Genomic DNA, 13,584 nt, shown 5'->3' with positions numbered 1-13,584 from the left:
GAAATAATTCCTATCAATGTTGACGAGTTATCGTTCCAGCGTCAATAAATAATTGTGGTCTAATTGGGGTAAGGCTTATTACACATTAAACGATGTCGTGGATATACTTACTCAATAATGGCATCTACTAATAGAACGCAATTATTATTTTGACTTTATTGGCCAGCTACACTCAAAGTTTCATTTCAACTTCATCACATCGGTCATATCGACCAGATTATTAAAAATACATTCGTCAAATTTTGCAAAGTAACTAATCATTGTAGAACATATTATCCTATAGTAAATATAGAGAAGAGAGAAGAAAAAGATATATTATGCTGATAAATTACTACTTCTAACATATTGTAGATTTATGGCCCGAAAGAGAAAATAAAATAAAATTTAATTAACAGTAAGTGTACAATCGACTGATTGTCAAAAATACACGTGAGGTCCAACAGAAATATAAACTTCAGAATTGTGACAACCGTGTAATGATCAAAAAGTTAAGCCAAAAACAATATTACATATTTTGAAGAACTATATAATTTCATGAGCGACACACGATATCGCGTTCTAAAACTAGATATCGCCATCTAGTGACATACATATTCAACTTAAATATTGGCGTTTAAACAGTAAGTAATAACATCTAGAAATAAAAAAATCTACCAAAATATGAACGACATATTGCTAAAAAGTTTTTACTTTTTAGCAATATGTCTTTCATATTTTATACGGTTTTCCGTATAAAATATGATTTAAGAGAGACTGCACGAATCTTGATATATATTTTTTAGGTTCGTTTAAACGTGCGTCAAAAATTAAAGTGGCATAATGTGCGAATAGCCTTAACTATCAAGTTCAGAGCGATACAAAAGAATGTGTACCAGCACAGGGCCAGTTGATATCAGTCAAACTTGCGCGATGCGCGTGCGCAACGCAAATAGACCGTTAATTAATCAAAACATGTAATATTTATTTATTTTGATAAACGAATAACAAGTCGCAGTAAGTTTATATCAAATTATAATAGGTTATGTGTTGTATTTGTGCTAATTATAAAATATATACAGTTATTTTTACGGTACGTGGCGTTCGCTTTTTTATTTGGAATGCTAGTGTTTTATTGGTTAAAAATTGACCTTTTTGTTTAAGTGCAAAATTCATAGGAATGTATGTAGATTTGTATTTAATAATAAATTTTGTTCTTTGTGTTTCCAGTTTCGGTGGGTACATCTCTTTGTTTATCGCTAGCATTTATTCAAATTTCTTTTTTCTAGGCCAAGAAGTTAAAAGGGCAAGTTTCTCATACAGTAAATCTATTAACGGTGCTATTTATATTCTTGTTACGGAATTTTGATGAGTATACACATTAATCGTAAAATGCTGACTTTTACATAAAACTGTTTTTACATCTTTTTTGTACTGCAAGTAACCTTAACAATTTTTTTTTATATATTAAATTCTCAACTTACTAGAATTAAGTGAATTTCTTTAAAAAAAAACATTTTCAATCTATATACTAATAAATGTTTGTCACTTTTAAATCACTTTCCGTTCGCTAAAAACATACAAACATCATAATTATATAGTTTTAACATTAACCTTGACATTTGGCTTGGATTCTTTAAATTAGAGCCGTAATTCGATTTCAAATCGATCTCACCAATGTAATCGCTAACCAGTGTTGCCGCTCGATTCTCAACTTTCGATAGCGTTTCGATACCATCGATAGTTTTTCATACTATCAATATCGAACCATTATGACGATTGATTAAACTATCGATAAAATATTGCAATATTAGATAATTATCGATAGTTTAATCAATCGTCATAACGATTCGATATTGATAGTATGAAAAACTATTGATGGTATCGACACTATCGGTATGACCTTTTTCGATTGCAAATATCGATAGTCAAACCATCGGCACAAGCATAAGCACACTTTGTATTTCAATATGGGTCATAATCATTACATTTGTCCATGGACATACAGGAAAAGTAAATTATATATTACGCAGTATGGTGGCATGAACTTGCCCTTAAACTTTAGTTGCAATTTTATATCGTACCTACATTACAAATTGATTACGGTTAAGAACACACAAGACAAAGAGTACTAACCCAAATGCATTGTAATTTCACCTCTATTGCCGCGGCGTAAGATCCGTGCATTTTGGATTGATTTACCTGTATAAGGCCAAGCTGGTTTGAACGATAGTGGTTTTTACTGAAACCGTATAGTCATGCATGACTTTGGATTTAAAAAACTGACCAAACTTGTCGGTCGAGTTCTTTTCTGTAGGTGTTGCGATATTGTTCATTTTAACTACTTATATTTTTATTTTCGTTGCTTTGCCGTGGTATAAAATTGCTCACTTTCAAACGCAGAAAGAGAAATAAAAAAGTGGATATCATTGTTCATTGTTAAACAGTGCTTGTACTAATACAGACTTGCAACAAACGCCAAACTATGCCTAATAATAGATGATAGTTTTTTTATGATGTCCTGATAATTACCTTTACATTGTTGATACTATTATGTCTTGATAAACAGAAATGGATACGCCCACCAATAGCGATAATACCCAGTTTACTTTACGCCCGCTGGCTGTGGCTTACGCTCGGGCATGCATGTTTACGACCAGTTTGTGAGCGGGCGTAAACACATCTCTACTAATAAATATCATATTTATACAGTGGCTGTGTAAAAATTATTTACGTTTTTGCACAGTTGTGCCTATTCTACTTAATATAGCATCATTGAGACTTTTGACCAAATCTTACAGGAATCGCGTACTTTCGGGATAAAAAGTACCCTATGTACCAGCCTGAACACCAACTATCATAAAAATTGGCTCAGTTTTTTGAGCGTGAATAACTAACAAACATTCACAAACCTTCATAATATTAGCGGCATAATATTTCAGATCATGCCTCCAAACCCAGAAAGACAGACGAGCTTCCCCCAGTTGAAGTATCCTATACTCAGGAATGAGAACCCCAAGTTAGCCCAGCAGTGGCTGAAAGGGAAGCGACTGCAAGATGGCGCCGAGGGCCTGTGGCGGATACACGACAATCTATATGATTTAACTCCTTTCATTGAAAAGCATCCTGGAGGATCGCAATGGATACTATATACAAAGGTAGCTTGTCTAAGATTTATTCTGATATAAGAAAATTTATATGCAGGCACTTCTATAACGAAATTTAAACGTAAATCGCCGTCCTCGTCAACGTCCATAAAAATGTGCCGAAACCATATTACAACGCAACGTCATCTGACCAACAACGCGAAACAAAAAAGAACTGGTTAAAACAACGATTGCAACAACAGCTATTATGAAACAAGATCTACTTTTGAAGATAAATTATAATGAAATCATAAAAGTCAATAAAAATTGGCTACAATGTAATATTTTACACATAGTTATTATGATCTTATGGTACATATAATAATAATAGTTGGGCATATCGAAATACATGGGAAATGGAGTATGTAATAATATGCAAATGGACTAATTTGAATATTGGTCATAACTAAGTTACGTATGGTAGACAAATTATAAATACATTTAATTTTGAATTAAAAAATCGAGGACTCTGTATGTATACGTAATGCTATAGGAATATTTCATATACTTTTGAAGAAAAATAATATGTCTTTAAACTAATTTAGGATCTTGAACCTAGATGGTAAGGCTCGGTCTTGTCCACATAGTGATTTCCTACTGCCGAAATATTTCGTATTTCGTTTACCTCAGGTTTCAGTTTCTGAAGCCAGCCAAAATTATAGTTTGCATAAAATATATTTATTTGTAAATATTACTATTTACAAATAAATATATATTTATATACGATTTTCCATAGGTATCCCTGTCGACATGAGAAGCGTTATATATTTTTGTATTTTATCATAATAATGAATAGAAATTTTATGGATCAACTGCAATTTTATTTTACTCCTTTATATAAGTGGTGGAGTTTTCATGATATTATAGAACTATTTGTACTTCAATTTAATTAACAAATACCTACGTTGTTAAAACATTACTTTTTAATTATGCCAACTTGTACTTATCAAAATTTTCAGCTTAGTTCATTACATATCAGAGCACATTGTACTATCTAATGAAATTTCAATGAAACTTTATAAATTCAAACAAATTTGCAGCTCAGTTTGCCAAGCAACTTTATATTACCTGAAATTCTGCTCTCTATTGCTTTCAGGGAACCGATATCACGGAGCAGTTTGAAACTCACCATTTGAAAGGAATAGCCGAGAAAATATTGCCCGATTACTTCGTAAAGACTGTTAGTGTACCAAGAAACTCACCTTTTACCTTTGAAGAGCATGGATTTTATAAGACTCTTAAATTAAAAGTTATGATGAAATTGAAAGATGTGCCTAAAGGTGTAAAAATGAAAAGCGATATGGTAACAGACATGTTACTGCTAGCTTGTTCTATTTTGAGTCCTCTTAGTTGCTGGGCATGGAGTAGGAGTTATGTGTTGGGTGCTTCCCTTACAGTTTTGAACAGCCTAGCGTTGAGCAGTCTGATGACTTGTGCCCACAACTATTTCCATAGGGCAGACAGTTGGAGAATGTATTTATTTAACCTTGGCGGACTATCATACTCGTACGTACCTCCTTTTTATATCATACCTATTCAAAATTCCGCTCAATAAAAAAAGGAATGAAAAATGTTGATATTTTTTTATATTGTCATAAGTATTTCTTATCTTATGGATATTTGGGGACGTGGTTCTGGAGCGAAATAAATACTCGATCAGAAGGTAACGGTTCCGTATGGTAATGGTGGTGGTAATGTAGTGGTAGCCACAGTGCTCCCCCAAGTGAAACGTACTGGTAGCTTGACTGAACGGCCAAAACGTGTTATCTTCTTAGTTGGCTGTGACGTCACGTTGCTAGGCGGCGTAGCGGGGTTGGGCTGTGGCGAGGTACAAAGTGATGAATTGTTAACTTGAAGTGATGCATCTTGTGATATGTCTTGCAACAGGTAAGCGGGCTTAAGTCTGTCGATCGATATGTTTGATTCGCGTCCTTGTAGTTATACTGTGTATAATTTGTCTGTCCTCTTGATAACGCGATAAGGGCCTTGATACGGTGATTCCAACGGCTTCTTTACCGCGTCAACTCTGACGAAAACGTGAGTGCAATCTCGTATATCCTGGTGAATAAAAATTGGCTGCTTGGTGTTGTGATGATTGGTCGATGACGATGGCTTGTTTTTTCTATTGCAGTTCGTAGTTTTTCGACGTAGTTATAGTCCATTGATGTAGGTATGTCGTTGGATTTTATTTTTCTGGCAATCTATGCACGTTCGGGCCCATTTGGCAATGTCGGCATTCATGGACGTTGCCTTCTCTCAGAGACATAGATCTTCCTAATCGATTACATAGAATGCTGGCTGTTACCAGTGATTCCGCCCGCAACAAAAATGTATCTTGCGTATTTTTCTTTCAAAATTATATCGACCATTGCATTATGTTGGGTGAATTTTTATCAAAAAATATATTAAAGGTCTCATTCGCAACAGATTTTGTCAAAATTGGTCCAGTCAGAGCTCACAATCCCACTCTTCTAATTATTATTAGTATATCAAACGGCATTAATGGGGGGGTATGTCAACAGCAAATAAAGTTACCCTGCATGAACCTTTATGGCGCGATAATAACAGCAAGTTTGCAATGAATATGGGTAAATTGATGTGCTGCTGACTGTACATTGACTTGCATTTTAGAACTGCAACCACATCCCAACTGATTCTTGCCCTATTTGTTGTGTTACAGGGACTGGCGTATTTCACACGCGATGTCGCATCACATGCACACAAACACACTGCAAGACATAGAACTGAGTATGATTGAACCATTCCTGCAGTTCATGCCTTACAGAAATAAGCCTCTTTGGGCTCGTCTGGGAGCGTTCTACTTCCCAGTGATATACTCCTTTGCGTCTTTGAGTATTATGATAAAAGAGTAAGTATCCGTTTATAAGTTGAAAGTGTTTCGTCGGAAATGTTGAGGGACGGAATATCTTTACTCATTTACATTTAATCATTTTACATTTAAAATTTAATCCGAATCCACTCTACTTCAAAACAATCTCGAGAGTTTGTTTTGAAGTAGAGTGATAAGGTTCGTATAACAAGTGGGAACATACCACGAGTATGTAGTCATATTAATCTCACAAATCTAGGTTCAGATTTGTGTAAAATACGGCCATATCAAGAATGCAAAATAAACATGAAATGAGAAAAAAACCCTTCTCGATTCAGTCGTAATCAAGTTAATTTACCGAAGAACATAAAACGAAACAAAAAATTCGATAGTAAGTTGATCTTGTCATTGCCAAGAAATACGGATGGTAAGCAGTTTCAGTTTAGATGAATTGCGATTTACTAGTTATAAGTAGCTTCACGCTTCGTAGCACACGATATATATACATATCTAGTTACAAGGTCTTATACGATCAATAAAAAATGATAAGATGTATTTACTGGGTTTTGTGGTAAAAACATCTGCCTGCAATCGAAAGATTCCAGGTTCGATTCCTACTGTTTATTTTTATTAACATTACTTTGTATCCCAACCTGACTCGGTATAGTAGTTTCTGAAGACATCTCTTGGTTCTGATGAAGATCCATGAAAAGTTGTTTGCCGTGCGGTGCAGCATCGACGTGTCGAATATGTAACCAAAGTAAGAACCAAAGACATCATCAGCTACACGAATATTTTTTTTATTTTCAGTTTTATGCTCTCGCTCATAAAATTTGAAGGGAAGAGTATAAATTGGACTCACATCGTACCGATAACTATTCCCGCATGGATGTGGTACTTCAGTGACATGTCCCTGCCGTGGGTTGTGGCCGTGTGGATAACCACCTTAATGGGTTCCAGCTTCTTTTTCGTATTCTATGGCTTGACAGCGGGACACCACGACCATAACAATTTCTTTGATGGCGATTTTCCCAGGTAATGTATATATTTTTGTATATTTTATATATTATCGTGGACGTACTTCCCGAACTCAGTTTGCATTCATCCTACTAATATCATAAATGCTAAAATTTGTGAGGATGTATGTGTGTGTATATATGTTTGTTGCTCTTATACGCGAAATCTACTGGACGGAAATTTGTACACAGATAGAATATAACCTAAAATAACTCATAAGGTACTTATCCCGAAATTCCCACGGGACCGAAGCCCTAGCTAATATTATATATTACATCATTGAGATAATAATGTACTAACTTACAGTAATTATAGTTCAATACATGCAAGAACATTAATATGAGTTTTAGCAATAAGTCATGCATGTAATATTATAATAGCCAAAACTTTAGAAATTTTATGACTAAAGGTTTTTTTAAGTTACCGATATCATTATCGGCCACCTGTCTAAATCCAAACTGGGTCTAAGCCAAAAAATGTTGAACTTACAAATTCGCAACTTCTCAGATAACGTTAAAACTATTCGCACAAAGTTTTCCGACTCAAATAGTAAAAGTTTAATGCATAAGTTTATACTTACCGTATATTTATTCAGAGTGGTAGTTTAACTACCAAGACTGTAGAATACAAGGAAAGGTGCTTATCATTCCATTCTACGTCATGTTTGTGTATAAATTAAATTAAAACTTGGTACGAGTGTTTGTTTAAAAGTTGATAATGCACAAAGCTGCTCCCAGGTGTCGTAAAATCCCTATTAACAAGTTCAGAAGACGTGTGATTAATTGTTTTGGATTTTACACAATGTTCATTGTTACTCTGTATCAACGCAAATATTTTAAAATACATTTACTTATTAGATTCGAAAATACTAATGTGATTTGCAATATATTACTTTACAAAAAAAGACTTATAAATACGAATATTAAAACTTAACTGCCCTAGATTCTAAATTAAAAAGTTTTGTTGCCTTCTTTTCAGGGCTGAAACATTAGATTGGGGTATCCACCAAATGGACACGATGGTGGAAAGAATCGATTACGCCGGGAACCACTTCAAATCGATCACTCGATTCGGCGACCACGCTCTTCATCACCTTTTCCCGACACTAGATCATGCCGTTTTAAAATACCTTTACCCGACTTTACTGGAGCACTGTGAAAAATTTGACATACAGTTGAGGACAACTACATTTTATGGCGCTATTCTTCGGAAGAGTAAGCAACTGGCAAGAACTCATCCTAATGATTTTAGGAAGAATCAGTCATAAAATTAATTATGTCAGTGGATAAAATTGTGATAAATTACTTTTGAAAAAGAGTATTAATGATATTGGGGGGGCATTAAATACACAAATGACTGTTAGCTGTAAGTGAGTTTTTAAATGTTTTGAAAATAAAATTTTAATTTTTTATAATCACTTATACTTAAATTATCTGTGAGATGGTGGTATCGATCGGATATGGTTAGACCTAAAAAACAGACATAGAGAACCAGAGGCCTCTGAAACTAAACAAATGTACACAAACGACTTATCAGTCGTTAGGGAACTTAAGGATATTAGATCGATTTTGAATTAACTTTATTTGACTTGGTTTCTTTAAGAACAAAAAACAATAGTTTTCAAAATAAATATTTAAAGGAGCATTAATTGTAATAACAACTCTCAGAAACCAAGACAACCTCGCTGAAGGATATTCCACATAAATAAAATACCTACTCATAATCCGCAAAGTGTGTACTTATGAGAACCGCCAAATGCGGTATTTCTTTTTATGATCTCAATCTATAGTTTATGTACATTTTTATTATAAGATATGTTTTATATAGGACGAACTATGATAGTTTTATGTCTTTTGAATTATGCATGCTGTGAATAAGTAACACTGGATCGTATAAGTTTTTGGACGTCAACACAAAAATACACCACATCAGTGGGATTTGCCAAAAGTTCCAACAGTAAATAATATTTAAAGGTATTATATCTTTCAATTTAAGGAAATAAAGAAATTCCGTTCCTTAGAAGAGCAAAAAACTGTTTAATAACATTTTAAGTACGTTTTCATCCCTCGAGTAAAATGACTCTTTTGAAACAAGCAGACACTTGTTTTATGGTTTTTGGTACATACAAAATTAAATTATACTTACTGTATGTATTTCTAAAACATACATTATCTATATCCTACCCAATGTATATATTATAGGATATATTATAAAACAAAGTCCTCTGACGCGATTAGCTGTTCGCGATAAACTCCACGGAATTTCATGCGGTTTTCACCAATAGGTAGTGTGTATAATTTACATTTATTTTTACCCGAGCGAAACCGGGACGAGCCCACTAGTTTCGAAATAAATTGATCTCTCTCACTCTGAATCAGATAGCAATCCTCGCGAGTAATGTCTAACTTTGGGAATATTGTTGCTGACTGAGCTTTGAAATGAATTGATATTATTGCGATATTGGCCCATGATTTCTTAACATTAATTTGACTTTATGCTACAATATCGACAGCTGCCACTTGACTGACCTATATATTGAAACTATCGAAGTTCGCAGGCCCTTAATGGCAACCCTTACACAAACTCCTTTATTTAATTAAAGAAATATACATATGTAAAGTAAGTATGTGCATTACCTTTGCTACTAAATTAGCATTGCTCAATTTCCTCATATTTTCGTGAACGCTCTGTATGTACATTCAAACGCATATCAAGTCGTATGAAACTCTATGCAATCGCAATAGGGCCAAATTTGCAATGATTTTGGGTGGGTTGATGTACTCGTAGTAACCACTGTACATTGCCATCTACATGTTCAGTTTCAAATAGCCCGCGCAGGCCAGCACTCTGCTTAACGCCGCTTGTGCAATTATATTGCCTTGGACTATCATTACATGATATTTTTTTAGTCCAAATAATCAATAAATCTATAAAACTTTCAATATTTCGTTTAAGAATTTGAATAAAAAAGAAAAAACGTAATACCAATCGTCTGACAACTAGGGATGGCGACGGCCGTGGGAAGTGGAGGTAAAAACGTAGGAAAGCGGATCCTGAGCTCCGACGCTTAACAGTTGTGAAAGGAACCGAGAAAACGCTCAGATGAAAGAGATAAAGAAAATCATAATACATTATATAAGTTCGCTCCCGTGCTAATATAGGCTATATTTTATCTCAAAATTCCCACGGGAGCATAGCAGTCTTGCAGGCATAGGTAGCGGGAGGATAGCAATCTTGGACAATGTACCTTTCTAATAATGAAAGAATTTTTGAAATCGGTTCGGTAGTTTCGGAGATTACCCGCCTCAAATATACAATCTCACAAACGCTTACCTGTTTATAATAATAGATATGTAATATTTACATAGTACTCGGCATGATTTTTCTTTACGTCGGAATATACCTAGTACATATTTCATGTTGTATTCCGTAACCTAAACACATTGGGGGTGTCCCGCGGGGGAAAAAATATTTCCAACTAAAATACATCTCATAAGTCAACTTTCGACCCAGCATTTGTTCCTTTGTTTGTTACATTTCTACTCACAACGACTTATTTTAGCGTTCCAATAAAATATTCACAAATAGGATAAATTTATGATTCCATAATTCACAAACATATATATAACACTATTTACCATACAGTTTGTAACATTATTTGACATTTTCTAAAATATAACATTGCTTTAATCTAAGAAAAAAATTGACGTTCTTTTCCATAACTTTCAAAAAAATATGAATTGAAAAGTTGGATCCAATAGTCCAAATACTACTATACTTTTGATTATTTATATTTTTAAAGAAACTATATGAATTTACTAGACCTTACATAATATAAAAGAAAGCTCTATGCCGAGTCTATCTGTCTGTCTTTTCGCTATAAACCCAAAAACTAATGCACGGATTTTCACTAATAGCTATAGAGATTACTGCGGATGGTTTAGGTTTATAATTTATTACGTTTTTACTGAGCGAAGCGGGGACGGGCCACTAGTTATAATACATAGCACAAAACAAATTTTTTCATGAAATAACAAAAAAAATCAATAATGACACTTGATTTCGGGTTCGGGTTTCTATTACATCCAATAACAAGGCTCGCAAGCGTAGTAAAAATCGTGCAGCCACCGTATTGGCTACGCGCGGTGGTCCCTCGGGAAATCTCCGCCGTGATACGACACGTTGATCAAAATTCTGTCATCGGTGCGTCAGGTCAGCTTGTTCAGTTTCTATACGTAATGATAGAAGAACTATTAGAATATTTTTTTACTATTATCACAGAATAAGCATTAACCATGTTGTTGCTGTTTATTAGTAGAAATATAAAATAACTCTTTCAAAAGAAACTAGGAATATTAACTCGATATATTGCCTGCCTTATATAACATCTTAGCACATCGCAGAAAGGCATAAATAAATACCTTATTAGAACCTGGTACCTTTCAATTACAAAATAAGTCTCAACCGCTGAACTACCACCGCTAAATATTTAGCAGTTGATAAACAAAGGATATTATTTGGTAAATATCCGTGTACATTGATATAGCTAAAAATTACCATCTCTCGCGTCCATTCTGCTTGGCCGACACCTAAGATTGGATTGGACTCAATCGATGTCCCCCTCCTCTCGGTTTATCCGATCAAAATGCGGAGTCAGATTAAGTTAGATAAGTTTTGAACTTTGCAAGTTCACAACTGGCACTTTGGATCGAATTAGGAAGAGACGCTTCATTTAACTGAATCCGGAAGTTTCAGCATGTAATATAATTGGTATTTACATAAATTATTTGAGAATCTTTGGATAATTGAATTCATTATTTAAATTAACATTTTGATTAATTTTTGATCTTTGCTGTTTAACGATGCAACGGTGAAGCAATCATGAATATTTGCTAAAACGTATCTAATCATATAATGTCGATAACTTTTATATGAAAAAATATATATATTTATATATAAATTTACTAGCGGCCCGTCCTGGCTGCGGTCGGGTGGAATCATAATAATTATACACATAAACATTCCTCAGGAATCACACTGTTTTTTTTTAAAACCCGCATTAAAATCTGTTGCGTAATTTTAAAAATCTAAGAATACATAGGGACAGACAGACGGGAAGCGACTTTGTTTATATTATGTAGTGATAGTGATTTGTATGGAAATATAGACTTTTTTTACTTACCAGACAAACAACGCTCAGTCAAACTACTAGACGTAGAAAGTAAAAATTTGAGATGCAAGTTCCTTCAGGACTGTATAGGGGATTTGTCGAAATTTCCACGAGAATGATAACAATTTTTTTAGCTATGGTATGCTAATGGTTTTAATAAAGGGGTTTTCAGCATTCTAATTCATTCCACAAAATGTCGTTACAAGTTGACTCCAATTTGTTCACACACGCCGTTAGATTTGAAACTAATTTACATTTACAAGTAACAAGTTGCACGAAACTGAACAAATTCGTATTAGCTAGTAGAAAGTTCGGTTTTACGGTAGCCGCGAACTCTTGAAAGGAAACCATTGTTACCTATTTATTTCCCTTAGAGCAACAAATTAGATGGATGTTTCTTAGGCAACTTTGTTTTAAGTTAACTCAAATACAATAGGAAGCTTGAAATGGTCTCGTTTGTATTTAAGTATTGAGGTTTTTTCTTTTGAGTGCAAAATGGCGTTTTTGGTTGTTGGAAATCGAATTCCATGATAAATATAAATACAATACCCTATTTTTATCTAGGTGCCATCGAATTGAAAAATCTAAAATAGAATATCACTTCGAATTCATTTCATTCTTATTTCTGAATGAGCTACTTATGTAGATATGTATGTATGTTTATACTGGGGACTTCACTATCAGATCAGATATCATTTTGCCTGATTTTTAGGCCTTGTGCCTGTTTGACTTTCTCATAAAATATCTTATTGTAGTCTGACAAATAAACTACCGCTGGCCGCGCTGGTTAGACCTATCCAACATCGTAAAACATAATTTTTACGTTATCTGTTTGGGAAATTTATCAGCAAGCTGTGTAACAGAGCCAGTCTTCTATATCCACGGTACTGAAAATGAGATACTGATACAACCATGAAACATCAACCTCAGCTGATAACACATGCCTTTTTTAAAAAGGGAAAGGAAGGAGTCGGTCTACCGTCAGGGGGAAAAAACCCTCCAGAAGAAACTGCTATCGACAGTAATTCAAACGTCCTTCAAATACGCTGATATAACAAGATATGATGAGCATTTTGAAGGATCCTAGGATGAGATTGAAAAGGGATAAGAAAAAGATTGTCAGCTAATCAGATCAAGTACCTACGAGTATAAGGTTAAAATTTTTTAAAGAAAAGAAAAAAGCCATTATTTTATGAATTTATTTTGAAATAAAATTGTTAGTTTTGTTTACTCATTGCTTATGAATAAAGAAAATAAACAAGGTGAATCATAAAATTTTGAGACAAGATAATATACATTTTGTTACCTACGTAAATATTTAAGGGGTCTCATCCAATAAATGTGGTCGTTTTGCCATTTTTGTAGATAATGGTACGGAATCCTTCGTGTAAGAATCCGACTCGCACTTGACTAGTTCGCTCTGATATTTTCTAGCATCATTCCGT

The 13,584-nt window shown here is 34.1% G+C and overlaps 1 protein-coding gene across 2 annotated transcripts; it reads left to right on the top strand.

Annotated features, from left to right (window-relative positions):
• Positions 1–848: 848 nt before the first annotated feature.
• Positions 849–8,383, top strand: LOC128671365 (cytochrome b5-related protein-like). 2 transcript variants are annotated; one of them, XM_053747793.1, is made up of 6 exons: positions 849–993; positions 2,919–3,134; positions 4,219–4,628; positions 5,803–5,991; positions 6,763–6,987; positions 7,948–8,383. In XM_053747793.1, the coding sequence occupies exons 2-6, from the start codon at positions 2,922–2,924 to the stop codon at positions 8,234–8,236; spliced, it is 1,326 nt and encodes a 441-aa protein (XP_053603768.1). In that variant the 5' UTR covers positions 849–993; positions 2,919–2,921; the 3' UTR covers positions 8,237–8,383. The 2 variants fall into 2 exon arrangements, with proteins under 2 accessions (XP_053603768.1, XP_053603767.1); XM_053747792.2 differs by having other exon boundaries at positions 882–1,069.
• The last annotated feature ends 5,201 nt before the right edge of the window (positions 8,384–13,584 follow it).

Source organism: Plodia interpunctella, chromosome 7 (genome assembly GCF_027563975.2).
Source record: "Plodia interpunctella isolate USDA-ARS_2022_Savannah chromosome 7, ilPloInte3.2, whole genome shotgun sequence".
Taxonomy (NCBI): domain Eukaryota; kingdom Metazoa; phylum Arthropoda; class Insecta; order Lepidoptera; family Pyralidae; genus Plodia; species Plodia interpunctella.
This window is presented reverse-complemented; position numbering and strand designations above follow the sequence as displayed.